General features: G+C 42.1%; 2 protein-coding genes across 2 annotated transcripts in view; one reads left to right on the forward strand and one right to left on the reverse strand.

Moving 5' to 3' along the window:
* LOC107318263 (KICSTOR complex protein ITFG2-like) overlaps window positions 1-10,879 on the forward strand; it is a 29,610-nt gene extending 18,731 nt beyond the window's left edge. Inside the window, exon 3 of the transcript XR_014945019.1 lies at window positions 10,746-10,879. The gene's annotated coding sequence lies outside the window, so the exon portion shown is untranslated. The remainder of the gene's footprint in view (window positions 1-10,745) is intronic.
* Window positions 2,351-27,948, reverse strand: FOXJ2 (forkhead box J2). The gene is made up of 12 exons (XM_015871844.3): window positions 27,380-27,948; window positions 26,552-26,679; window positions 12,841-13,193; window positions 12,245-12,319; window positions 10,821-10,889; window positions 10,352-10,492; window positions 9,697-9,895; window positions 7,765-8,085; window positions 7,115-7,216; window positions 6,474-6,674; window positions 5,486-5,584; window positions 2,351-4,850 (listed from the first exon to the last, which is right to left on the reverse strand). The coding sequence occupies exons 3-12, from the start codon at window positions 13,171-13,173 to the stop codon at window positions 4,762-4,764; spliced, it is 1,629 nt and encodes a 542-aa protein (XP_015727330.1). The 5' UTR covers window positions 13,174-13,193; window positions 26,552-26,679; window positions 27,380-27,948; the 3' UTR covers window positions 2,351-4,761.

The raw sequence follows: 27,948 nt of genomic DNA on the forward strand, positions 1-27,948 counted from the left end.
GCCGGGCTAAGGGCTGTGTGCCGCTGTGGGGGCGATCTGTTGCCTCCGGGAATGAAGTGCTGTGGAAGCAGAGGTTGCCCTGGGGCCACGGTTGTGTCATGAGGAGCGGACGGGCTTCCCACACGGGGCCCAGGCTGCGAGGAAGGTCGGGAAGCAGCTTTCTATCCGCATTAGTCGCAGGGAAGGACCGCCAGCAAGATAATGATGCCGTGCTGAACGCTGAGATGCCATAGATTGGGTCATGCTGAAGCAGAATTGGCTTTTCACACACTTAGAGAGATGGTTCTAGTTCCTTTTTCTTCCCTTAGGTTTTTCTTCTCTGCAGTGTTACATTAAAACATGAGCTGCAAGTGAGAATGGTTGGTCATACGCTGTGTAGTTGTGGGACTGCTTTGTAAAAACACTCGGCACTGAGACCTCACAAAGAGTTACAACCACTACATCAAACCAGACTGATGCTATAAAATCTAAAATCCCCTTAGTTCTATGGTTTTGTTCCTCTCCTTTTTTTCTTACCGTCATGATAGAAATATTAAACATTAAAATGTTACGTTACTTATATATATTATTAACTATTTTAATATGATGGAAAGCACAACAATGCTTTCCAAACAATTTCCGAAGCACAGCAGAGCAACAAGGTCCCAGACCACAGCAAGCAAGGATTCACTCAAACACAACAGCAGTGGGGACAGAAATAAGGGGCGAAACAAGCAAACAAACAAAAACAGCAACTACTTACCTCCAGAATGCCTCGAGTATGATGTCCGTCTTCAAAAATGTGATGCCCATCTTCAAAAAGGGCCAGAAAGATGATCCTGGTAGCGACAGGCCTATCAGTCTCGCCTTGGTGTCTGGGAAGGGGGAGTCCTGATTTGCTGGAGGGACATGATTAAGGTCCCCTTAGTGGTGAAATCCAGAGTGTTGACCACAACGTCTGCAGATTATGTACCCATTGCTGGGGTATTAGAAAGCCTTTGACCACCAACAATCTCCCTTAGGGTAGCAAGTAGGCCACACAACTTTTGCCCTTCTTGCACCTTCCAATGCCATTCTATTCTATGGGTACCTGGTTCTAGGTTCTTAGAGGCAGGGAGAAGATTATTTTCATTGCCAATTTGGTGTCTTATCTGGTTATTGGTGCCCGTAATTTGGATCCTAAGCAGGGAGGTTTGTGTCATCTGCAGTATCTTCAGGTCACTGTGTCTGCCATCTCTAGGCCTTTCATTCACGCCCTGCAGGGTTTCGTAGAGCACAGCACAGGGGACAGCCTACTCTGTGCCTTTAACACTTCCTTCTTGAGGAGCATCCAGCCCCCCTGGACCTCTTCACCCTTCAGGACTGAATCCCAAGGGATCCTCCGTACCAGTGTCCTGAATAGTTCAAAGTCCATTCCCCAGAAGTCCAACGTAGCAGTTTTGCTGCCTTCTGCCCTGATTTTGCCATGCATCACTCGCTCCACATTTAGACTATATGTTATACGAGAAAGGTATTGATTATATAGATGTGGTAATTTTGGTTTGATGATACAATAGATTTAGTCCCGCACTCAGCAAGTAAGAGAAGGAAGTCTTCAGTGCAAACTAGTATAGAGTGATGCCTTTCTAAACATTCAGCTCAGTATTGTTTCCTAACTCAAGAGATGCTTCAGTACAGATAAGAATCTAGGAAGACTGGTATATATTGCCTACTAATTTGTCCTCTGTTTTCTAACTATAGAATGCTTCCACTCCTGGTTAACAGCAGTTCAGATGAACAGGATGCTGTATATTACACACGAGAATCCGTTGGCTCCCTTCTTATCTTCATCATCATCACCAACAAAGATACTCACAGCAGCTCCCCTCTTTTGTACTGTAGGTGGGAACTCTGTGTTAAATTCTGCTGCCTATCCTGACATCAGACTATTGGAATCTCATAGATCTACCTAGTAGTAACTTGCCCGTACAATCCAACAATGACTTTACAATCCTTGTAAAGCTATTTGATCTTCCTCACCATTTTCTTGCTTTGACAATGTCTACAGTGGTAAATGACTCCCTGGGAAACCTCTAAGTGCTCTAACAAAGTGGTTTAAGGAGCAAGGTCAATCAATGCTATGAAAAAACAGCTAAGTTGTGGTGCAGTTTTCACAGCCTTTCTGGCCACAATGCAAATTCAAAGGTGCACTGAAGGACTTCTGAGTCTCTGCTGACAACCTAAAAAGTCTCACCTGCAATGTGCACACAGGTGGATGCTGTTAATTATTAACGTCCACACCCAAACTTCCTTTTTGAGGTAAGCGGTAAGCAGGAATTGAGCCCACCTGTTAGACGCAGTCAAAAGAAATGCAATGCTGGCACCAAAGGAGTTAAACCATAAACATTCACTTTTTCTTTTTATTAAGAAAGCATGCACAAAAATAAACTTGTGAGACCACGCCCCTCTCTCCTTGACCCAAAGCACCGTGGCCGATGCCACTGTGGCAGGGCCTGCAGGAACTCTCCATGGCACGTTTGCATCCCTTCGCTCCCTGCAGCTGGTACCAGTGTGGAGCTCCACGTAGCCAACCCAATACCTTCCCACGCATTGACGATGCACATGTATTTCAGAGGCAGAGGAACCAGGCTAATTTGCACACTGACCGGCGTGTATTTACATATGCAAACAAGGAGCAAATCAATATGTAGATAAGATAAATATGCAAATTGTGGGGACTTTCATACTCAGAAGGAGCTATCTTTCTTTTTTTCTTCCAGTGGTTGCAGATTTCCACAGGGCTGGCTCAGCGATATGCTCTGCAAAGCACTGACTGGCACCAACCAGAAGCCATTTATGGTGCCACGTTCCACAGAAACCCAATGGCACGCGCTTCCAGGTTGTACCATCACCATCCTGAGGCAGCACAGATAACAGCCAATTCCAAGCTTTAGTTGGCTCTGGGATTCCTCGTTTCTCTTGGAGATACTCACTGATGAACTCCCCCTCAATACACACATTTAAAAAAGAAAAAAAAAAACAAAAACAAAACAAAAAAAAACAAAACAAAAACCACATCCCACTGCCCCCCCCTCCCCAATACAATGAGACTGTCCACTTCTGTGACAAAGATCCAATTGATTTATCCCTACAGCAAATTTTAAAAGCAATTTTAGTTCCCCACAGTCAGAGCAGAGGTTTTTTTTACCTCCTCTTCCCCAGGTACGTCAAAGCCACCACGACATTTTATGTCTGTCTTGTTCCTTTCACTGATAAACAGGGAATAAGGGTTGGGGTCGGCTTTACGAAACACTAACATGAAACAAGAGGTTTGACAGAACACAGCCATGTCAGGGAAAATAAAACAAAATGAAAGCTAACTCAGGACACAGCTTAGGGGAGGAGGAATTTCAACACTAATTCCTGCATCTCTTTTGCTTTCCTAATTTGCTGACAGAAACCATGAACTGGGATTTACATTCTATTCCATCATCTTCCTCAGCTGAACCGCAAGGAGTCTGAGCTCCCCACCCCCCTCCTTCCATACAATACTCTTTGGCTGTTCGGCTCTACTTCATCCCCTCTTCTAATGCAGCTCTTAAATCACTTCTAAGAGCCTCTCACTCAACCAGAGAGTCTGAGCTCCTTGACCAGAAATCCCCTGCTTCACCTCCATTCTGACCAGCAGCTTCCTCTTTCCACCATTAACTCATTCACAAAGTGGGAACCACTGACTGAGAATTGACACTGCTGCCATAGACAAGGACAGTCTCCATAAAGGTACGAGGGGCAGAAGGCCAAGTAAGAATTGAGCAAATACTGACAGTGTGAGAAAACTTTTAAGTCTGCATATGCAAGTTAAGAGCCTCACTGCATACTTTGAAGAAAGGCCTGAGGGGGCAGAGGTGAAATTAGAATCTCTGGAAAACAGAATTTGCTGGATCACAACACCCTCGACTGCTTCTTTCACCCGATGAGTATGTAGGCTTCACTTGCTTGGAGACTGCAAAGGGCAGAGCAGTCAGGATCCTCTCAAAACCACTTTTGGTCCTCACTACGAGGCACTGCATTCTGAAACCCAATATCTCTGCCGAAACATCATTTTTACTACATTCCCCTTTCTCCAAACTCAGGATTTCCCTCCCGGCTCCGCTTAGCTCTACCAACTTAAAGAGATTATCCTGTTTGCACTTGGGATCCCTATTTCTTTTCTTACTTTTCCTGCTGGTGTGAAACAGTTCACTGAGCTGAAATCACCTCTCCACTGTGTCCCCTGAGCCTCCTGACCTTTACAGCTTTTAACTACAGGGCTCTACCAGACTCTCACTCAGTAGCCAATACAACACATTTACTGTCCGCTTTGAAGGGAAAGAGGGACTGCTAAATGCAAAATGACAGAGGCAGGAGAAGATGCACACAAGGATTCAGCTTTCTGAGGTCTTTTTGTGGCAGCAAGGACCTGTCTTTCCGCCCAATACAGGGCACCACACAACAAGATTTGATCTGATGCATCCGAGGCCACCAGAGGAGGGGAAGGGCTGTGCTCAATTATTGATAATAATAATAATAACAACAACAACAATAATAATAAACAAAAGAAGAAAAAAAAAAGATAAAACAGGACGCAATGAAAGATTATCTTCGGCAGCATCTTGCGGTGGCTTCTCTGGCAGAGATAGAGAATATATATCTATATACAGGCAAGGTAGGAAGGCTGGAGACGGTGGTGTGGCACCATTCACCCCATGTCCCCCTCCCCTCCTGCGTCCTTCACAAAGGACGGGCTCTTCAGTCTGTAACTCGCTAAGTGATCAAGTCCCAGTCGAAATCATCAGGGATTTCCTCATTGGTGCCTGGAGGAGGCCCTGAAGGCCGAGGGACCAGATGATGAGCTGAGGAAAAAACAGTTAAAAAAAAAGAAAGAAAAAGAACAGTTAGGAAAAAAAAAAAAGTCATGCTTTTCCACAGTGGGCATTTGGCCAAAAGAAAGCATGAAGGGCACAGTGGGCTTCTCTGTTCTAACAGTAGATGCAATAACACTACTGCCATGAATTCCCCCATGTCAGACAGCACTACCAATGTCTGTTGGTAGCGTGCTATGAAATTCTCTAGAGCAGCTTCTACACTGAGGTTAAAGCTTCAGGAAGCTGAGCTTTTCTCACAGCTGACTGCTAATAAAATACAAAGAAACACCAATAACAGAAGCTTCTAAGGTAATTTTGCCTTTGTCCAACCAGCTGATGGTGACATGGAACTAGAAGACCATTTATGTGAAGTGAAAGAAATCAGGTCACTGAAATTCTAAAACCTATTAGAGCCAATATAGCCAATACAGAGCTTATAGAGCTAATAGAGCTATAGAGCTTATAGGGCACAGCCCTAATGAAGGGTCCCCAGCAGTCCAAGCACTCTCTCTACCCTGAGCACTTCACTGCAATCCAGTGAGTGTTTTGGGAGAAATGCAGAGGGCTTGAGAGCCAGTTCTTAAATATTCAGAGCTATAATATGCCTTACTGTTACTTCGTACCTGGGCGATTATATCCTGGAGAGTCCTGGGTAGATATCTGGTACATCGGAGATGGACCGGAGAAGAGATGGGGAGGCTGGGGCTGACCATAGGAGTTCACTGTAGTATGAAATGAAACAAACTGTAAATGGTCTGGTCAGCTGCCTTAGCCCTGACTGGTTTGATTCTCAGCCACAGAGCAACTCAGTCAAACACACAGAATACTGAGATGTTCGGTTGCCTGGTCCTAACCAAAAGCCGTAACTTGGTTGAGGATCTTGTTCTTGGCACCTGCAGGAGTTTCACCTGTTATTTTAAACTAAACTTTTCACCTAGAAATGTCAGAAGATGGCTCACTATTTATTTTTCACTGTTTACTATGAAGTCATTTAGTTCAAATACTGGATGACACACACCACAGCTGCACTAGGATCATCTCTGGACTCTTCTATTCCTTGTCCAGTCAGTCTTTCTCCAATACAGGCACATAAGCTGTCTGTTTAACAGCTACTGCCACCTAATATCCTGAGTTGGAAGGGACCCACAAGGATCACTGAGTCTAACTCCCAGCTCCACACAGAACCACCCAAAAATCAGACCATATGACTGGAAGCACTGTCTGCAAGCTCAGTGCCACTAACACTTCCCTGGGGATCCTGTTCCAGTGCCTGATCACCTTCTCAGTGATCTTTCCTGACAACCAACCTGAGTCTGCTCTGTCTCAGCTTTAGGCTGATCCCTTAGGTCCTATCACCGGTCAACAGAGGGAGGAGACCAGCACCAGCCCCTCCACTCCCTCTCATGAGGAAGCATGGCCAGGCCAAGATGACATCTCACCTCAGAATCCTCTTCTCTATGCTGAACAAACCAAGGGACTGAATACAGTTTGTATAATCAGCTTCTGATAGAGCTGCTTGGTGCTACACAAACTACAAGGTAGCAAGAAGTTTATAATATGTAGAAAACTGGTCCTTCACTAACATAGCATTTTAGTTCCCCTCCGAATTACCTTGATTCATGGATTGCTCCTGTTTGCCACTGTTCAGGGCACAAGAATCAGAGATTCGAGGGGGCTGCTGTGGGCCAACCAGATGAGGGAGCTGACCAGTCTGGGTAAGGAAGTGATTAAGAGAGTCACAGAGATTGGCAATGTGGTGTTGATCCAGTGTCCAGTTCTTCCGCTCAGCTTGGCGCAGACTCTCCATCAACTCTGCAAAGGAGAAGGACAGTGTCGAAAACAGCAACTAAACTGCAGTTACCCCTGTTAAATTTTTTATCTTCAGCCCTAAGTCCCACCTTCTCCCCACAAACTCAACTTCGTTACTTATGATCAGTCACTGGAATAACGGAGAGCTTCCTTTTCAAGGTATTGTCTCACTGATCTGGGTAAAGAAAGGAGAAGCGGGAGGGAAAAATCCTCATTCACTTTCTGACATCCTTTTATTAATTAATTCCTCTTGCCCCAAATTCCTACAGTGTTCAAGTGCTTTAGGGTCTTTAACAGGATCTATGAAGTAGGATGCGTCATACAAATGGAACGGCTGAGTCACTGAGACTTGCTGAAGTGAGGTTGAAAAAAAAAGATCTGCACTCTCAACTATAGCCCCTAGTCACTGAGTCACTAGACCTCGTCACTAGGCCAATACTGACCTGAGAATTGGGAATGCTCAATGCTAGACCAGTTCAGCCGGTTTACCATCTTGAAGCTCTCCTTCAGGGAATCAATGCTGGAGCACCAATCAGGGGGAAATGCTGTAATGAAATGGAAAAAAGATTATTCCAATACAGAACACTCTTTTCCTCCATCCCTTACTACAAGACAACTGGCCTCTTCAAAGATATTAATTCTGTTGAGGGTGACGGAGCCCTGGAACAGGCTGCCCAGGGGGGTTGTAGAGTCTCCTTCTCTGGAGATACTCAAGACCCTCCTGGACGCCTTCCTGTGTGACATGGTGTAGGGAGCCTGCTTTGGCAGGGGGGTTGGACTCGATGATCTCTAGAGGTCCCTTCCAACCCCTACAATTCTGTGATTCTGTAGTAGATAGAAATCTTTTTGCCCTTAGAAGACCAGCGGTACTGCCTCCCTTTTCATTTAGCTTCTGAACTTCTCCTGCATCCCTAAACAGAATCTCAAACCTAGCACGACTGTATCCCTTAGAAGGCAGTTTCCTTCACAGATTTCAATAATAACTGGCTATCATCCTTTTTTTCACGTAACTCCTAGGGGAAGCTCACTTGTGGAATTTCTAAGGGATCCCCACTTCTCCATTTCTCTGTTCTTTTCATCAGCCCCAACTCACCAAAGCCAGCATTGTTGATTGAAGCCTGTGACTGCTGCTGCTGCTGGTGCTGATGTGGCTGCTGCTGTGGGTGGGAGTGCGGGTGATGCTGATGCTGATGGTAGCCTCCGTGCTGCATTGGGGGAGGGTGCATGGACATCACTGGTGGAGGGCCGTAACTTTCACCACCCTGCTGCTTTCCTCCTTGGGATGGGCAACCCTCTGGAGTTGGAGTGTGGAGTGGTGGAGCGGCACCCACTGCTGAGGGGCCCTGCTGCTGCTGCTGGTACATGTAGTAATTGTGGTTGGAGGGCTGCATGTCACTAAGGAGAGAGGAGAAACCTGTGGGATGAAAGAGAGAGGAGGAAACTTTAAGAGCTGCCTAGATCAGACCTCTACTTAAATGAACCATCTCTAAAGTCACACTGAGGATGAGCAGTGCTATTTAAGAAGCTTTTGAAGTGCCCTCTAGAGGCTGCCAATAATTAGCACCTGCACAGTTAAGTTTTTACTTTCTTCCAAGTTCCATCAAAACTAAAAGGCTCTACAAAGACCCAGCAGAATTTAACTCCTTAGCGTTTAAGCATGTCTATGCCTCCATGAACTTCATCTATATCTATCAAGTAACGCATGCTTTCTGGAAATTTTATGCACGTTGTTTTCCTAGAAATGACAACTAAGCAAACTTCAGCAACAAAACATTTAGAAAATGGAGACTGATAAATCTGACCTGTTGTTTACTAAAGCTCCCTTCAAATTCTACCTTACAAACAGTTTCATCTGAGACCTTCACAGTTTTTCCTCACACAAATCATTAGTGGTCATTGCTTCCTACTGCTTTGATACACAGAGCACAGCACACGTCAGGACTCCTTTAATACCTTAATTCTTCCTAACTTTTCAGGTGTTATTATTTCTATCCACTTCCATTACAGGTATCCCCTACATGCAAGAGCATCATATGTTCTCCATTCTTCCCCATAACAGGAGCTCTGAACATCTCTTACATCTGTTTCCCTGGTTTTCTCCTTACGTTATGGAAATTCTAAGAAAAACCGCAGTGAAAGGTATTACGTCTATAACCTGAGCTACCCGTTCATTAGCTGATCCTCTGTAAAAGAAAGCCTCAGTTTTTCACTGGAGTCAAAATCAACCCTTAGACCTACTAACTGCAGGGGAGCAAAAGCATCAATATTCTTCTGACTCTAAAAGACCAATATCACGACTCAAAGTTGCTAACACAATTTCCTCAAAAACTGTAAGTTTTCCTAGATGACCTTACAGCTGTAGAACCGAAAAGCAGATCCTTGCTTCATTTTCAGAGACAGAGGCACAGAGTGAGGCAAGGCTCTCCTCTGCATTTGTGTAGCCTTCTTATTCTACAGCACCTCACACAACAGATTCCTGCTAGTAATATCAAGCACCAACTTGATGAAAGCTTCTTATCTCACTGAAGTTACAAGTTCAGGAGGCTTTTCCTACAGCAACAAACTCTGCCTACGCTATAAGCTGGCTGAGAGCATAGGCAAAAGTCTCATCTAACCACATATTCCTTTCTACACAGGGCTAGTATTTAGAAGAATGTTTAAAGATGAAGACAACAATGGGAGATGAAGACAACAATCCTCCTCCTCTTACAGCTTCCAGCCCGACAGACTGTCAATATTTCTTAGACAAGCTATTCTTCAAGTCTAAGCTTCTACCATTTAAATATGTGCTTCTGTATTAAGACACGGTATTTTTAAATCATTATCCCTTTCATTCTGAGTGAGGCGCAATAAAAAAAAAGAACACACAGATTTCTTATTTGCCTCTGGCAGAACTAAGTACAGCACACCAAAGAAACTTTGCTCCTAAAAGAAGAAAGATCTGAGACATACCAAGGATAGATGAGTGGACAAGATGGTGTAAGCATCTATCTGTCCACTTCACGTGGTCCTTATGGTTACTCACCGTGCTGAGAGGAAGATGATTTCTCCAGCATGGATTTGTAGAGATTTCGGAAGGACCAGCTAAGATCCTGAAAGTTGATCTCGGAGTAGGAGAACTTGAAGTCATGGTTGGCACTGTACAGTGGGGGAGGTACATCAGCCCCTTCACGGCCCTGTCCCCCTGCTACAGTAGAGGCAACATCCACAGGCCCTGCAGATTGCTAGAAGAACCACACATGACAGAAATTAGGCCTTCATTTTATACTGTATTTTTTAACTTGGCAGAACCCAGAAACTACATACAGGTAGCAGTGTGTGTTCTATCTCATATCACATACATAGCTCATCTTGCAGCAAGCAGATCTTTCCCAAAAGCTATTTCCCTTGAGGACAGTTAACCATCACACCCTCACCCTACAGCATATTGGCATATTCTTCAGCTAATACCATTATGCCTTTACCCTTATCCCCATCCAGCCCTTTCTTAAATATCGCTTCCTCCACTATTTTCTGTCTGATCAATTTTAACTTCTTCCCTTTTTATTTTTTTTCCTCTGCCTCCCTATTTTTCACTATTCCCTCTTTTCTCACCATGCCACTTTTCCATTCAAGCACCCCTCCCCTCCGCCCTTCCCCTTCTTTCACTCTTCTTAAGGTTTCTATTCTCCACTGCTCACCTGACTGTAGTTGGCAATGGGGGTAGTGCTCTGGAGTGACAGCTGAGGGGTAGTCTCAGGTGGCAAAGAGGCTTCTGTGCTGACTGGAACAGCCCCTCGGGGGCTCTTACTTGCCTCTTGCTCTGGGGAGTCTTGTGGTATCTGTGGATAGGGAAGAAAGACAGTAAGAGCCCAAATGAAATAACAGATGAAGAAGTGAAACTGAAATGGGAAGCCAGTTCTACCACTGTAGCTCATGGCTTAAAAAACAGGAGAACTAGGCCTTAGTCGCTGAAAAGACAAGATAATTAACTTAAATATAATTAATTTTGCTGCTGAACAGCAGCAACAATGGCCAATGGGTGCAGTATACGCATTAATCCTCCTCATCTATATTTGCTACCCTCCCATCTAGTGCTGGAAGAACTCCTTGGAACAAGAATGGAACGTGCACTCCTGCTCCATGTTGTCAGAAAACAGTAACACTCACGTCATCATCAGGAGGATGCCGCCTCTTGCGAGATATATCCGGACACGTATCTATTGTCCAATAAGAGCCCTGGAAAAAAGAGCCACTAGTGAATGAATGACTGTGTTATTGAAGCAGAGAGCTTCCTACAGCAGCAGGTTACTGACTCAAACAATGCAGCACCAACTAAATAACAGAACCACACTGAATAACAGACAGCTAAGAAATAGAAGAGATGGCGCTGTGTTGTATTGAACAATGATTCTGTCCACTTCGATCGCTCCAAGAGCAAATGATGTTTCGATCCAAGGCAGACCAACACTTTGGGGCCTGTAACTTCCCCTTTAGTACCTCCTCACAGCACGTCATTTTTATTGGACCAACTCAGTGTTCAGACTGAGCACAAAGAACTACAAGGACCCCCTTTTCCATACTTCTGACACTTCACCAATATATCAATGAGAACGTGCAAACATACACTGAAGTCAGTCAGGAGTCCCTGAAATAAACCACATAATCAATGGTATTTTTGCGGTGATCTTCAGAGAAACATATTACTTCTAATTTTAGATGTCAACTGAGCATCATCTTGTCCTTCAAGCACAGCCTGAAAAAGGCTGCATGAGTGACCCCTTCTGGTAACTTCAGAGAACCGGAGAAAGAGTGAAAAAATGAGAAGTTAAATTTGTGTCTAAATACATTATTTCTCACCGTCACCTTCTGCTTGTTGGTTAGATTAAAGTTAACAACATCTGTGTGCCCCCACTTGGTATTGCTAACAATTCCCCTTTACAACTGATACATACTAACAGAGTTTTACCAGCTCTTACTAAGCCAACAAGTAAACTCTTGAACTCTTCTAGTAACAGATTTCTACAGATTTGAACTACCTGATCATGACCATTTCTCCCCCAGCACCAAATGTTTTGCAGTCCTAAATAAGCAGCCATCCTGCTCTCAGTTCCCCAGATCTTACCTCCATGATGTCATGTTACTCAGGGATATGATTTAGCAGAGGGTTTTTAGAGTTAGGGTACTGGTTAGGCTGCGGTTGGACTTGATGATCTTCAAGGTCTTTTCCAACCTGGGTAATTCTATGATTCTATGTCATAATCTCACCAGACACTAAAAACTTTCACAATAAAACAGGTTGGACTAGACCCACGTTTTACACATAAATATCAAGAAGAAACAAAACTGGCAACTGGCCCCTATTTACTCCTTCTTCCACTTTGAAGTGAATATCGTGATATGGAGAAGATGACCCTCTACACGTTCCCTTTAAACAAATGCTTCTATAGTCAAGCATGGCAATAAAATTTACTACTGCTTCCCTTTCTGCCTATACTTCAGGTTTCAAATTCCAATGATGAGTTAGAAAGGGCAATTCTTGCTCATTCCATGCAGCTTTAAATGGTTCGGCCAGGAGCACCCAGATTTCTTACCTTCCCCGGATCATCCCTTGGTCGAGGCACTTTCCGAAAACACTTATTCAGAGAGAGGTTATGACGAATTGAGTTCTGGAGAGAGATTGAGAGACAAAGGTAAGTGCTATAACAAAAACATGTAGCTTTCTGTGTATGTTCAAGAAGGGGTGAAGAAAACTAAAGGGTGGTGCGTACTCAAATGCAATACATATACCCACAGTAGGGCAGAACAGAAGCTGAGGAAATCAGAGGAATATATCAGGCTGAGTAACATTCAGCCGAACCATCTATGCCTATACAGAAGGTATTATAAAAATACCATCAGTGTTATGCAGAGGTTGGTAGTGATATGGGTTTTGTGGGTGGTGATTTTTCTCTTACTGTTTTTTGCCCCCTCCTTTCCCCAGGGTCCTACTTACAGGGCTGCCACATACATACAACAAAAATCCCAAAGAAAATGGGACTTCCATCTCAGTTCATTTCTTCTCCGGTCATTTTATTTTCACATCTGTTTCTTTTTATTTTGCTCAGTGAGCATATTTGGCACAAAAAAAAAAGAAAATAAAGTCCATTTATTAGACAGAAAAGAGCACTTTAGCTATGAAAGTCCTTACCTTCCAACCAATACCAGCATTTTTGTAGTAGGGAAAGTTGTCACAGATCCAACGGTAAATCTCACTAAGTGTCATCTTCTTGGCAGGGGATGAGTTGATTGCATATGTGATCAGGGTGGCATAGCTGTAACGTGGCTTGCCATCTTGATGCACTGCAGCCTCATCCTTACTGAGAGTAGCATTGGGATCTGTTGGTGAGCCCGGAGGACACTTTCGGGCAGCCCCTGGAGGTCCTGCTTGCGAGGAACCCCCTAGTTTTTCAATAGTAGCTCTTAAAGTAAGTTGTGGGAGCCAGTCTATGGATGTGAGGCTGCTTTCCAGGTCAGAGGCCATGATACTGGAAGCAGCTGTATCTGTAAGGAGACAGAAGGAGAAAGGGATCTCCAGAGATACAGCCAAGATGAACCATAAGAACAGAAATACACATTTGCGTTCCTCTTCTGCTTCTTCCCCTATTAGAAAACACCCGAGTGAAGACCATCCTATTTGATAAACCTTATTAACAGCCAAATATAATCCTCAAAAAAAAGGCCTACCTCCACATCCTCTGGAGGGCCGTCCTTGCTGATAATAGCTAGGAAAGTGCTGATGATAAGTGCTTGTACAGCCTTATCCACAGCATCACAACTGTTCCCAGTTGAACAACCAAGATTTATATACAGGAAGAGGACTATCTTCTGCAGCTGTATCACATTCACTCCTTTACTATCTAAGCAACACAGCTTTGAGACCTTACGTTATAATCCAGCAGGTTTTCTGCATCAGGTAAGAGGAGAATCGTAACACTCCTTCACACCATATCCAAACAACGATGAATCTAATGATTTAATTAAGTTCTTCTGGAGAAGTCAGGATTGTGACCATCTTAATTTGGGAGAAATTAATTTCTCTCTAAGGCCAAAACTATTTTTTGGTGTTTTTTGTTTGTTTGTTTTGTTTTTTGCATCAGGCAACATTATAATTAATACTATTCCTTACAGCCAGGATTATGTATCTCATTTAAAACACCAAGATTATGCATAATACTATATAAAGATAATTACATCTACCGTGTTGAGGTAGATGCAGACCATATTAAGCTTGTAATTGTTAAACTTTTGCCTACTATAACCAATTTGTCTTACATATACCTATCATTATTATTGAATTAAGTCTTTTAGGTTTAGACTGAGCTAGTTTTCACAGCCCAAATCTGCACTGTTCTGCACTTCATCTTTGAATAAACAGCAGAATAAAGTCTTAAAAGGCTGCAAGTTTTGCATCTTCCACTTTGGAAATTAACCTTCTTGTAATTAACCTGCATGCTAGTATATACAGAAGTTAAATTCCTAAACATATGCATACACTTAAGTACACCATCACGTAACAAATTACCTGTGTACACACATCTAGGAGAGAGAAGACTAATATCAACATATTCCACTTCTGAAAGATTCCTTACACAACACCTCCCACCCAGCCCATCACTCAGCAAATCAATGGGACAGGGAGACACCCATCTGCACGAGTAACAAATAGATATTAGTTCTAAAAATAGATATTTGTCAATAACACAGTGTGGATGGACCCAGCAGCTCCTCATTCTTCCCCTACAACCACATGCGTTATATAGAATTATAGAATGTCTGAGGTTAGCAGGGCTGAGTCCATCTGCTCCAAACTACCACAGTAGGGTGCCCAAAATCACGCCCAGGCAGCTCCAAGAAGGACCTCTCAGCCTCTCCAGGCAACGTGTGCCGATGCCCCATCATCCACACAGCACAGAATTGATTCCTGATATTCAGAGGGAACCTCCCACGTTCCAATTTCTGCCCGCTGCCTCTTGTTCTGGCACTTGTTCTTGTTCTGTCATCTCTGAACTCAAACTGCAGGCATTTAGAGACACTGACGAGATCCCCCAAACCTTCTCCAGGCTGAACAGCCCCAGCTCTCTCAGCTTCTACATATAAGAAGCACCCTTCATCATCTTGGTGGCTCTTTGTTAGACCCTCTCCCCTATGCCCATGTCCTTCCTATACTGGGGATCCCAGAACTGGATGCAGCCTCACAAGTGCTGAGAAAAGAGGAATCACAGAACTGCATGGGCTGGAAGAGACCTCTAGAGATCATCAAGTCCATTCCCCCTACAGCAGACTGCAAAGTTAGACATCCATGCAGGTCTTTAATATGTCTAGAGAATGAGAATCCACAGCCTCCCTGGATAGCCCGTTCCAGTGCTCCGTCACCCTCATTGTAAAGAAGTTCCTTTGCATGTTGGTGCAGAACAGCCGTTCCCCCTTGTCCTGTCCCCACAGACCACTGAAAAGAGGTTGGCCACGTCTCTTTGACTCCCACAGTTATGATACTTGTACACATTAATCAGATCCCCTCTAAGTCTTCTTTCCTCAAGGCTGAACAGTCCCAGTTTGCCCAGCATTTCCTTGTAGGGGGGATGCTCCAGGCCTGTAATCATCTTTGCAGCCCTCTGCTGGACTATCTCCAGGAGATCCCCATCTTTTTTTGTATTAGGGGTGCTCAGAACTGGACACAATATTCCAGATGAGGCCTCACCAGTGCAGAGTAGAAGGGAGAATCGCCTCCCTTATCCTGGTGGTTACACTCCCTTTATTGCACCCCAGGATCCCACTGGCTTTCTTGGCCACCAGGGCACACTGCTGGCTCATCATCAACTTGTCTTCCACCAGAAGTTTTCTGGGCTCAGAAAACAAATCCTAACTGCACAGCTAATGTTATAATTCACACTCCAATGCAAGCACAGACTGAGAAGTTAAATTGCAGCACTACAGTATCTGTAACAAGATGTAAAGGATGTTATTTGAAAGGACCAGATCAGGCTTGAAAAGTAAGCATATGAGAAAGAAATGAGGCTCACCAAGGCTAAGTGCAAGGTATTACACTTGGGTCACGACAATCACAAATACGTGCACAGACCTGGAGAACTCAGAGCAGCCCAATGGAAAAGGGCTTGAGGGTCCTGGTGGGCAAAAAGCTCGACACAAGACAATAAGACGTGCTTGCAGCTTGGAGGGCCAACTGTATCTACCCTGGGTTGCACCAAAAGTAGGGTGGCCAGAAGGGCAAGGGAGACTGTTTCCCTCTACTCTGCCCTCTTGAAGACTGGGGCCATCAGCACAAGAAGGATGGGAAGCCGTGGAGGTCTAGAGGAGGGTGATAGAGATCAGAGGGCTGAAGCACCTCTCCTGTGAAAAAAGGTTGAGAGCTGGGCTAGCTTAGATTGGAGAAAGCTTCAGAGAGACCTCATTGTGGCCTCCAAGTACAGCTTTTTCAAGGAGACAGTCTGGTTAAATCTGGGTCCTATTACATCCACACTAAAACTCCAATTCTTTTCATTCCCTGGTTTATAAAACAATTTGACAAGAAAACAAAATCCTCAAAGCTTAAATAATAATTCAGAAGTTCCTCTGACATCATGAGCCAACGAAACAAAAAAGGAGGCACCACTTTTATTATATATTTTATGAGAACTGTTCCAAAATGTATTATATAGCTATAGTTTATATAAGCAACAAAATATTTTAATGTTTGATATTTTTTATTAAAATGGTTAAAAAAAAAGAGAGAGCAACAAAATTAAAACTAGTGGGATATTGGACCTTGTTTTTGTGAAACCAAAGCACCAGCCCCATTTGATGGCAGTGGTTGCAACCATTTTGCGAGTTCTCCAGGTGCTCATTAGAGATTTTCTTCCATCAAATTTTACTTCTCTCGTGCTTCATCCTTGACAGCAGCTGCTCACAAATGCACGTACTGCCAACAGCGATGGCATGAATAAAGAATGACCGTGAATCAAAGGATATTTCTCTCATAAAATTCTGGTAAAAAGACACAATCGGATTTCAGAGTTGAATATCTGATGGCAACTCCATACATTCCATTTGAAAAATGGATTTATGTTGAATGAAAATAGAGTTGCAAATATACAAAAAAAAAATTTCCTCTGTGGAAGGCAATTCCAGAACATAATCATTACAAAAATAATTTGGTTTAATGCGCCACACAGTTATTTAAAAGAATACTTACTATCACATTACACTTAGTGTAATGTCTGCTACATATCTCGTTCACCTAATCAGGCAGTATACCAGCTGGACACTACTTAATGGATCAATAGAAACACTTTACATGTACAGAACTAAATGGTATTTGTTTATGCACTGGCTGATTTTAATAACCTTCAATAAGGTTGGCAGTTGTAACCACCATCAACAGCTGGAAATTGACTGGAGTCTTCATTTCTAAAGTACTAATTCCAGTATAGCCCAAATTTAAGACAGACTGGAGATGCAAACATGCCACCCAAGTACCAATTCAAATCTATAGTTAAACACACAAGAATCTGTCTGATTTATAATGGAAGTATATTAAAGAAAATCCTAGCACTGCCTACCTGTTAAAAACTACTAATTCCCTTTAGATCAATAATACTTCACTACAGCTTTTCAGTAAAGCTACTGCCTTATTTTGAATATTCGCTAGTAGTAAATTAAACCTCACACTGAGAACGTAAGCCATCTTTTGGTCTATCACATCACACTATACCTGCTGCTGACCGAGAAAATCCGCACTTTGTCTACCTGGCTGCTTTGTGAATGCTTAACAGTCAGCTCTTACCCAGTAACACTATTACTTACATACCAGAACTGAAAAGGATCTAAAGGAACAGCACTCTAAGGTTCATACTCAATGCAGTCCATGAACACTTCCAACCAAAAATATTCTGTAAGACCATCCATTCAGAATCAATTACAACTGAGGTAGGAAAGTAAAACAAGTGAAACTACATTGTGTACAACCTACAAAACATTCATGTTCTATACTAGACTTGTAAATTTATTTCCCTATATCCCAGGTGTTCAAATCCCCCTGTGGCGCAAGTGGTAGAAGTGCCACTCTGCTACACAGAGGCTTGAATCCCGGGGGTTGGACTCGATGATCTCTAAGGTCCCTTCCAACCCGCACGAGACTATTACTATTACTATTTTCCCTGTTGTTTTTTCTTCCTCCTGCTATTCGAACCCAATGAAACACTACTGTCAAAACATTCAAAGGAGACTCCAATTTCTGAACATAAACTTTGAGAAGGAAGATACGCAGAACAGACAACTAAGTAGTGAGACATATTGCTGAAGAACACCTGTAAAAATAAGGTCACTTGTATTTAGGTGTCTAAGGCACAGATCCAGTGATCTAAATGACAATATCCATCTGGTATAGCCAGAGAGAAAACCAGCTTCTGGTGTATTGAGCTAATAAACAGGCAAAAAAGCAGCAGCTGAGTACTTTGCTGAAACAGAATAGCAAGAAGGATGTCCATTAAAGTAAACTGCCTCAGAAATTAAGAAAGAAGGTAACACACAAGAATACATGGAAAAATAGACAGCTTCTGCTTTGATGGGAAAAGACCATTTGGAAGTACTCGTGCAAATTACAAATGCAAGAAACCTGTACTCTAATACCAATAGAAAAAGGAGAGAAGAGGGAAAAAACAAACAAACCTCCACAGTAACAGAAGAGTTAAACTAATATACTAATAATTTATTCCCAATAAATTAATGGATTGGAGAGATGGCAATACAGAATGCAGTTCAGTGGTCATGAACCAAAGGAAAAAAACATATGCTTAAATACTTCAACCAAAGGAAGTAACCTAAAAGCACAGCATATATATTAATTCACATATATATATATTCATATGCACATATACATATATATATTCACATATATATATTCATATGCACATATATATATATATGTATATATATGAATATGACAATTCATATGAATATGAATCATAATTTTAGTCATCTGACTCAATACGTAACTATTTAACGTGCAAGATCAAAAAGCTTTCAATGTTTAATGCATGTAAAAGAACACAGATAATACAGTAACAAAGACATTCTGAGCAGGAAATTTGCTAAACGATACAACACTACACTAAGATGGTACTGAAACATTAGAGGGAGACAAAATCTTTTTGTTTCTGTATTGCCCACTACGTATCACTGAACTAATGGTTCTGTTATAATCATATTGTTTTAGAGATATGGTTTTCCTTTAGCAAACAAATCTCAACAAAATGAGTTTCATGCTAAGTCCAGGAGGAGAAAAAAATACAACAAGTTTCTTTTAACAGATTCTAATGACATAAATGTCATAACAGCACGTTTCACTTTATGAAAGGTGCATAAGTAATGCATTCTGAATTTAGGATCACCAAGACCCCTGTGCCAGAAGTACGTCAATCCGGTTTACAAAACTCAAACTACATGTTTAAGCTTATTAATAGATGGCATTATGGCCAATATTCAAAGCATCCTGATGTCAAGGAAGACAGAGTCTTTACATGCATGTAAGGCTAAAATCAAGTATAGTTAGTATTACAATCTGCCAGGGCACTAAGATGAACTAGTAAAAGGATTTTTGTTGTTTGTTAAATAAACGTTCTGTAGAAATTCAGAGAAACCTCAGTGTGAAAATGTGTTCAAAGTTACGACTAGAGTCCTTATTTATGCTGCTGTGCAAGTGAGAGTAGGGGATATGTAATGCCTGTCAAAAGAAATAGCAAATGATATTAAGAATACTGGTATACCTAAAATACTTCTGAGCTGAAAGCTGCTTCATTTGTAATAAGACGACCGCAAATGATTTATTCTAATTTTAAACCCAATTTCCCATTATAACATCACCCAAAATAACAGATTTGAAGCACAAAGCAAACCAGGTACACTGAAGCATTAAAAAAAAAATACATCACCACAGCAGAATCTCTACAGCATCCATCCTCCTTCAGACCCACTATGCAATATTTTAGGTAGGCAAGATAAATAGTTGGCAGTGAATAACATTGACGTCAATCAGCCCCACGCTGAGGAAGGTATTGGTTATTGTTTCTGGAATAACTCAGATTTAAAACCACGTATCTAGAATGAAATTTCCCCTTGGAAAAACAGAAGTCAACTGTAGATAAACTGTATTTAAGAGAAGGTATTTCCCCCAGCCTCGTGGCAGCACCTGGTTTGAACACAAGAACTTTATACATAAGAGGGCACCCTGGGTTAAATGAATGCCAGCCAGGCATACAAAAACGGCAAGTCAGATTGCAAGTAGTTAGATATCTTCCACAAAAACTGAACAACTTAAAAAAATAACACTATTCCATATTAATTTTGCAACAGTTGCTGACAACAACCACAACCCATTCTGTTCCACTTGTGGCAATGGCCACTAAGCAGTAAAAGTGTATTGAATTCACAAAGACAATTGGTATCACGTGTAGATTAGCCAAATACAACCTGGCCAGAAGGTACATACTACAGATAGCCCCAAAATTACCTACTACCATTACACCCTTTTTAGTAATTTTTCAGTATGTCAACAAGTGGTATCCAATAATCCTGACCTCTAGTGGCTGGCAATTTTCCTACATGTATCAAGGTATGAGTCAACTAAGGAAGAATGCGAAGGGATGATCATGGAAGAAATGGAAAAGCACAGTATCATGCATTGCTGGAGAGGAAATTGACAATACAGTAAAAGACTGCAGCCGACAGAGGAGAGACATATCTGGAAAGCCCCTCAGAATAGGTATAAAAAGCTGACGTGGTAAGTGCTTGTCAATGGGCTGAACAGAGAGGAAAAGAGAGATGGCAATGTGTTGAGAAAAAAAAGGACAAGAAATTTGCTTTAGCAATTGTCTTTTAGACAAGACTCAAGGCTGGTAACAGTTGTCAGAGGCCAGCAAGAACAGGTTTAATTAACTGAGACAGCAAAAAAAGGAAAAAGCATGAAGGGTTACCCAATGAGAGTAAGAAAGAAGCAGCAGATCAAGGCCGTAAAACTAGAGGATGAGACCCTGTCCTATACAAGAAGAGTGTAACTCAGAGAAAGCATGTGCCCAGCTGTGGTTCAATTACAGAGGCTCACCAAAAAAAGCAAGCAAGAAATAAAGGGAAATCTTAAGGGAGATTTCCGGAGTTCCATCTTAGCCTCTGTATAGTTGTACAGTCAACAAACATACAGAAAGGCGTTATCAGATTGATATCCACAGATTGTAAAGCTAGAAAGATTATCGCATTGGAAAGGGATAATCAGAAATAAATAGAAAATGGAGATCTATGTAGGCTTGCAGGGAAAACACCAAGAGCAATCTACAGAAAGAGATCATTTGCCAGAGGCAATCAGCCCTTAAATGGGGTCTAGAAGAGGTGCAGCCAGGCTCCACCCCTTCTGGTCACACAGCTGAACTGCCTTCACCTGTGCTCCCACAGCTGACGCGGTGCTTGCCTCAGGTGGTCAATCAAAGGTTCAGGCTGTGATTCAACAGTTCCCATACAGCCTCAGTAGTTTTAAACTAACAGCAAATTGCTCTATTTAAAAAAAAAAAAAAAAAAAAAAAAAAAAGAGAGTCATTAAGGTGGTATACTGAGATACATAATATAATATCACTGGCGGGAAGAAAAGCAAGGAGAACACGCCAGAGCTGGGTTTTTATGTCTAACTTATGAAAACAAAATGGAATAAGGTAAATAGCCTAGCGCAGAAATAACTGAATGAATGACTAGAATAGTTACAGGGAAACTAGTAAAATACAAACACAAAAGTCAAGGGAGGACAAGATTTCAAGACTGGGCATGATCAAGTGTCAAAAACAGCAGGGAAGCCAAGAAGGATGAAGATGAAATAGAGACTCTGAGATCTGGCCAAGAAAAGGAAATTAGAGATCTTAGGAGACACTTAAAGGGAGTCAAGATACCTATACTGAACTCAACTTTAAAAACAGATCTGGGCTACAGACATAGCACAGGATCTGTCACCCTTTAGTTCTGGCGTTTTAGGTCCTTCCATGAAACAAAAATGAGTTGAAGCATCATACTTTCACTGCTTCTTAATGCCAAGGAAAGCAGCATACAGAGTCTTTGAGTTCAATTTCACACTGTAATTAAGGAAATTAACAGGAAGAACACCACTGAAAATAACACCCACATTTATGAAGTGTTTCTAATACTTCGGAACTATTAAAAATGATCGATACCCAATTCTTATATGAATAAATCCTGCAAGGAGAAGAGCACAGCCCAAGGTCAGCCAGCAAAGGAGCAGCAGAACCATGCAAAGAATGTAGGTCTCCCAGACCAGTTCCCCACATTCAAATCTTGCCTGCTTTCAGGTAGAGATAAAATAAGCAGCTCTGCAATTGCTTTTAAAAGTTTTGTTCATTTTCTCTGCAAGTTCCTGATAGAGAGGGAAACTGTTTTTTCCTACTAGGAGGAGAAACTGAGAATTCTGAAACTTCATGCCTCTGTCACCGCAAAAAGTTTAGAATCTTTCCCAGTTGTTCAAATTTGAACTTTAAACAGTTAATACATATTTCCACTATAATCACCCACAGCCTTTACACAGTAAGGAGCATAAAAAATTCTGAATTGGAGATGTTTAAAAAAAAAAAAAAAAAGCAAATACTTTTTCCTCAAGATATAAAAGTTCTCACTCCTCATCTCTCCCTCATTACTCAGTTTCTATTCTACCTCAATTCAAAACCAAGATCCTGATATGCTGGGAGCATTCAAGGATTGTAAATGCAAGGGCTTTTCCATTCTAACCAGCTAAAAACTAGTTATTCTTGAGGAAGTGGAGAAGATAAGGCGGGAGAACCAACAGGTCTAATACAAAGAGTCATTCTCCAGCATGAATGACCGGCATATCTTCAGAGGAAGAAAATTCCTTTTATTTCGTATTTGTATAAAAGCAGGCTTCTTGACTTAACTGCTGACAAAGAAACAAACAAAAACCAACTAACCACCCACAATGCTTTGTGTCCACAAGTATATTATCTAATTAAAGCCAAACAGGTCAAAATGCAGGTGTAGAAATAAGGCCTACAAAATAGGTAAAGAAAGAACTGCTGACAATAAAGCATCTTAGAAATGCTTGCTTTATAAAGAGACAAAATGCATTTTTGGTTTATGGAACCACGGGACAGAATGACAAAGGGACAGTAAGGAAAATAAGATACAAAGAGCGGGACAGAGAGAACTGGGAGGAACTGTGGGGTGCAGGAGGAAATGAGATTAAAGAAGTAGGAAGGGTGAAAGCATGCTGGGCCTTAATGGTGAAAAAAAATCTGACTACGGCATGATGAAAAGAAGCCAGCAATGAGGTTTGGGAAAGGGTTCGCAGCGGTCAGCAGCTTGCAAAATCCATACACCTTCTACCTCTGAGATACTAACTCTAGTGTTCGTTTTAGGATGGGGTAGGGGACAAGACCAGTCAAAGACAGAAGGATAAAACAACCCAAATTTTGGTAAAACACTACAGGCCACGAGAGTAAATGGGTCCTGAAGTCTGTTGCAAGGCCTTCGGAAATACTGAGAATGTTTCAATATTCCATGTTTCTTTTCAAACGTAAACTGAACATTTTCCAATTCGTTAACTGTGAAAACACATGGCAGCATTCTTTGCCTCCTCTCAGTAACACAGGCTGCACTGTAATATGAAAAACTAAGGAGACAGAAGTACACAGGAGATTTTAACATTCATCATATATCCTTTAGAAGAAAGCAGGACATATCAACAGCAGAATAGGTAGCAATACTAGGCTGTCCATTAACCTGGACACTAGTCTCATTTTCAAAGATGTCTTCCAGACCAGAAGTGCTAGAAAGATTTCCTTTATAAATTAAAGTCTTAATTTCGACGCATCATAAAGCAACAGTTTCTGCAAATTGAGTACTACAAAACACAGAGTTCTATCTCAACACCACCAGTTACAGTTCCAAGACTGGGAAAAGCAAATGGGAAAATGAGTCCAAAAGCATTTCATCTTTTGGTTGCTAATGACAGAGATGCAATTCCTGTCTGACAACTGTGTAAAATGAGATAATCATCTCAGCCTTGCTCTTGAGGGACAACTGTCCATATCACAGTTGCCATTAATCATATTTCCCTTCTGACACTTGAAGGGCCAAAGATCCAAACTGTGACACAGACTGAATTTCCCACTACATAAAGGTCAGCTGACATTTAGGGGAGGATGCAAAGATACCAGCACCTCTAGATAAAGAAAAAAACTGCTCCAGAGACACAAGCAGCATTAAGATCTATTCTTATTGGGGAGGGGGGAAAGAAAAAAAAAAAAGTACTGCATTTGTCAAAATCCTATTGGATAGGGAAGTATTATTAAAACCCCTTAAACTGTTTATTCTGTTTCAGTTGAAGCTCTCTGACTTCTGATTTGACCCTACACACTTTCAAGACAAAATCCAAGGAACTTACTGAATACATACTAAAATATTAATGCAACGTTCTAACCCTTCAGTAATGTAATCCTTTCCCCACAACTCTCCAGACTTTCTTATTTCATTTTTATCTTAGGACCTGACATACACTCAGTTCTCAAAGACAGATAGAGCGCACACTGGGCAGAACTATACTGCTTCCACTATAAAGTCAACTTTTGGATATATGAATGATCAAATTTATATGTACAAATCCATACACACATCTAAGAGTCTCCGTACTAAAATACTGATATCTTTGTTGCTTCTGCTGAAGCACTTACACATGAGAATTTACTATGTATCTATTACTTATGTATCTAAGCGTTGGCTTTAGAAGTCTAATCTATGTGTTCATGTTTAATATTCTTAATGTAAACTCTCAATGACATAGCACTTTCAGACAAATGCTTCTGTACAGTACCTTGCACTTTTATTTCAATAAACCATATTAATCATTTTTCTTTTAGATACTTTTGTAAAAAAAATAAATGACGCAGAAAAGCTGCAGTACTCCACCTCAGAAAAAGCTACATTTAAGGCAGTGATAAACATCTGATGCATATACCAACACTGTCAAAATCTATGCTCTCTAAAAATCACCTCCTTCTTTGAATGTATCAGTATATCCTGACTTTAGTACTGTTGTCTTTTAGACTGTGAAATTTTCATTGCAGAGATTGTCTTAAGTTTGTGTATCTGAGTCAGCACTGAATGCCCTGTCAGCAATTAACAAATAAATAGCAAACAATTATAATAATGCATATGACTTTCAACCCTGGATGTCTGTCATGAATAATTAAAGCTCTGACAGAAAATAAAAAAATCTTTAACATCATAACCAAGAGAGAAAAAAAGCATTTTATATACAAGAAAAAAAAAATAATCATTGAGAGAGCAAATTTTCCTAAGTCTGGCACATATACATTCTGTAAAGTGCTCTGGCACCCATCAGAGCCAAAAGCACTTGAAAAACTTCAAGTCATTACTGTGATGATGAATGTAGAGCAAGGTAAATTAACCTCCAGAGTATGACAAGTCTGTTAACCCCCCCCCCTCCCCTCAATGTACAAAGGCCAAAAATGCCCTAGTTATCTCTTTCCTTGCACTAGATAACACTGTACTCAAAACAGGTTGATTGCATAACTGCAGGACAACAGGTAGGAGAGCATCTAACAATATCCACAAAATATACATATGCTTCTTGATTCAGTCTTCCCTCAGAAAGGGGCATCTTCTCAAGCTAAGGATAACTGTCAAAATTTTTAGCACAGATTGGGAATCACTTTGGATGAACCTGGAGGCATTTTCAGTTTGATCTTACTGACAAATTACACCAAGTTCTTTCTTCATGGACTCCCTGTTAACCACGGTGATCCCAAATAGATTCTGAAAGGGTTCCTGTCCTGTCCTGGTCAAGTGCCCTTTGATCTTGGATTTCCTCACTGCAGAACACAAACATAAATATCTCAGGTGAGATACCCTTAGACTCAATTCTTCTCCCACAGTAATCTGCTGTGGTTTCATTTGAGATTAATATTCACTTAAACTTGTTTGTTTTTTTTTTTTTTAGGAAATCACTTCAGTGTCAGAATATTAATTTGAGACTGGAATTAACTGTTTCATCTACAGAAAGCAACCTGCTTGGCTCACCACAGCATCAGCATTACCATTCACATTCCTAGCTCCCAAACACAGCAGAAAACACACAGGAAGACTACAGAATGGCTTGGTTTGGCTTTCAGATCAGGTTCCACTAGCATTATTCCTAGGCCCCAAGCCCAACAGAACCCACTCTCAAGGGCAATCATACCAGAACTCATCCTGCAGTCTCTAGGTACAATAGGACAAGTATCCCAAAGTACTACCTCTGAGATCTGTATGTCCAGTTTCCAAGCATAGTAGTTTGCAGCCCATATTTACTTCATTCCCATAGTAATCCACATTGTAGTACACAGATGGAGAACTGATGCTCCAACCCCATGAGCGCAACCTTGAACACCAGTACTACTACTCACCATTCCTGTCTACAGAATGTCTTGTGTTGTTTAAAAACATCACCCTTCTCAAAGACGCCTAAATGGCTGGTGATGATTAAAGGCCTACGATGAATACAGCATTGCCAACAAGTGTAAGGGAGAGGACAAAGGTTTCTTACAATTGATTAGGGTTAAGGTATCCAAGAAGACTAAACAATGAAAGAATCAGATCAATTCCATGTAGTGTAAAAGATTGCCAAATGAGAAAAACCCACACAAAAAGGCTTGAGAGAGGTTCAGAAAGGAGAGGAAAAAATAATCATAAAAAAAAATAATAATAGCAGATACAGTGAGAAAAGAGACATTGGAAATAAGGATAACACTTAAAAGAGAAGGTCAGATACAAATAGGAGGCAATACAATGTAGTCACTCACTTTGTCTGGAAGATTTTTCAGAGGGAGGCAGATTATCTTCACTGTTGATTTCTGGGGGTGCTGTTCTTCACACTTCTTCTCTGAGAGCCATCCTCAGAGAGTCTTGTTGACAGCTATTCCAAGAGCTTCTTCAAGAAATATTTTGAGAGCAAGGGGATTGTGAACGAAACCAGAATCTTGAGTATTAAAACAATCTGCTCGGGATCTTCACTCCCCTGAAACTGCTGTTTTTATCCCTGGATGGAGATCCTCTCACTTTTGGCAGCTAACTACTGTCTCCCTGGGGAGAAAGCCTTGTCTTTTCCTCACTGACTGCCAGGCTGGGGATATTGATCTTAAATAATCTCCCTACCTGGAAGTCTCTCTTCTTTTTCCTGTAGGCGCACCTTGTCCTTAAGGGTGGGCAGATCTCTTTCTCTGAAAGAATTTTTGTCAGTTCTGTAGACAATATCAGCAAAAACTGTGTAAAAACAGTGGCAGACAGCAAGGGGAAAAGGGAGGAGTATCCAAATCTGGTTGTGCTTTCTCTCCCTTGTTTTACTTTCTCTGCTGTCTACTGACCAGATGTAAATAATTAAAATTATCTGGTAATTATCTGGAGCTCCTGCTTATTTCTATTTTGGAAACTGCCTCCCTTGAGCATTTGAAGATTCTTCTGTAGAGGCTCCCTGCTTACTATCTGGTCTAGGGAAGAGGCTATTAAGGGCTGGCTCCTCTCTTGAGGAAAGAATCCCCTCACCCAGCAGCTCCGAAGTAAGGGGGAGTAGGTAGTCAGGGTTATTCTTGCAAACCTCAAAAACTGGGGAAATGAGGATCCCTCTCACTTACATAGGTATCAAAGGATCTCCAGGAGGTTCTCTTCCACTTCGAGGTTAGAGTAGATTTGCTTCTCTATCGGGATTTGCTGCTGTGCCCTGTGCCCACCCTCAGCTAGTTAGCGGGGTTGGGAGCCACTGCTAGGTTCCCCTTAGCTAGTTAACGTGGAAGGGGCCGGCAGGTCCACCCTCGACAAGGGCCCACCGGGTGCTCCGGCTGCGAGCAGGGCTGCCCGACCAGGTGCTTCCCTCCCGGCTACGGATGGAGCAGGCGGGCAGTCTCTCCCCCACCCCAGCGGAATACGGGGGTGTTCCCCCACCCCGGCTGCCCGGAGGCCGTCCCTGGCTTCCCCCCAGGCCCCAGCTCCTCTTGCCCGGGCCCGGCTACCACGGGAGGCCACAGCGGCTCGCGAAACAGAGCAATTGCCTCCGCCGCCTTCTGCTGCGCCTCAGCTTCGTCCCCAGAGGGCTCCCCGGGCTCCGGGGGGCCCCAGCCGAATGGCGCTGAGTCTCTCCAGGCCCCACCGCTCCCGCAGCTGCTGCTCCGGGCTGCGGCTCCACTGCAGGCCCCGACTCCTCCCC

This window comes from Coturnix japonica, chromosome 1 (assembly GCF_054131305.1).
Source record: "Coturnix japonica strain WE chromosome 1, WE-NBRP24, whole genome shotgun sequence".
Taxonomy (NCBI): Eukaryota; Metazoa; Chordata; class Aves; order Galliformes; family Phasianidae; genus Coturnix; species Coturnix japonica.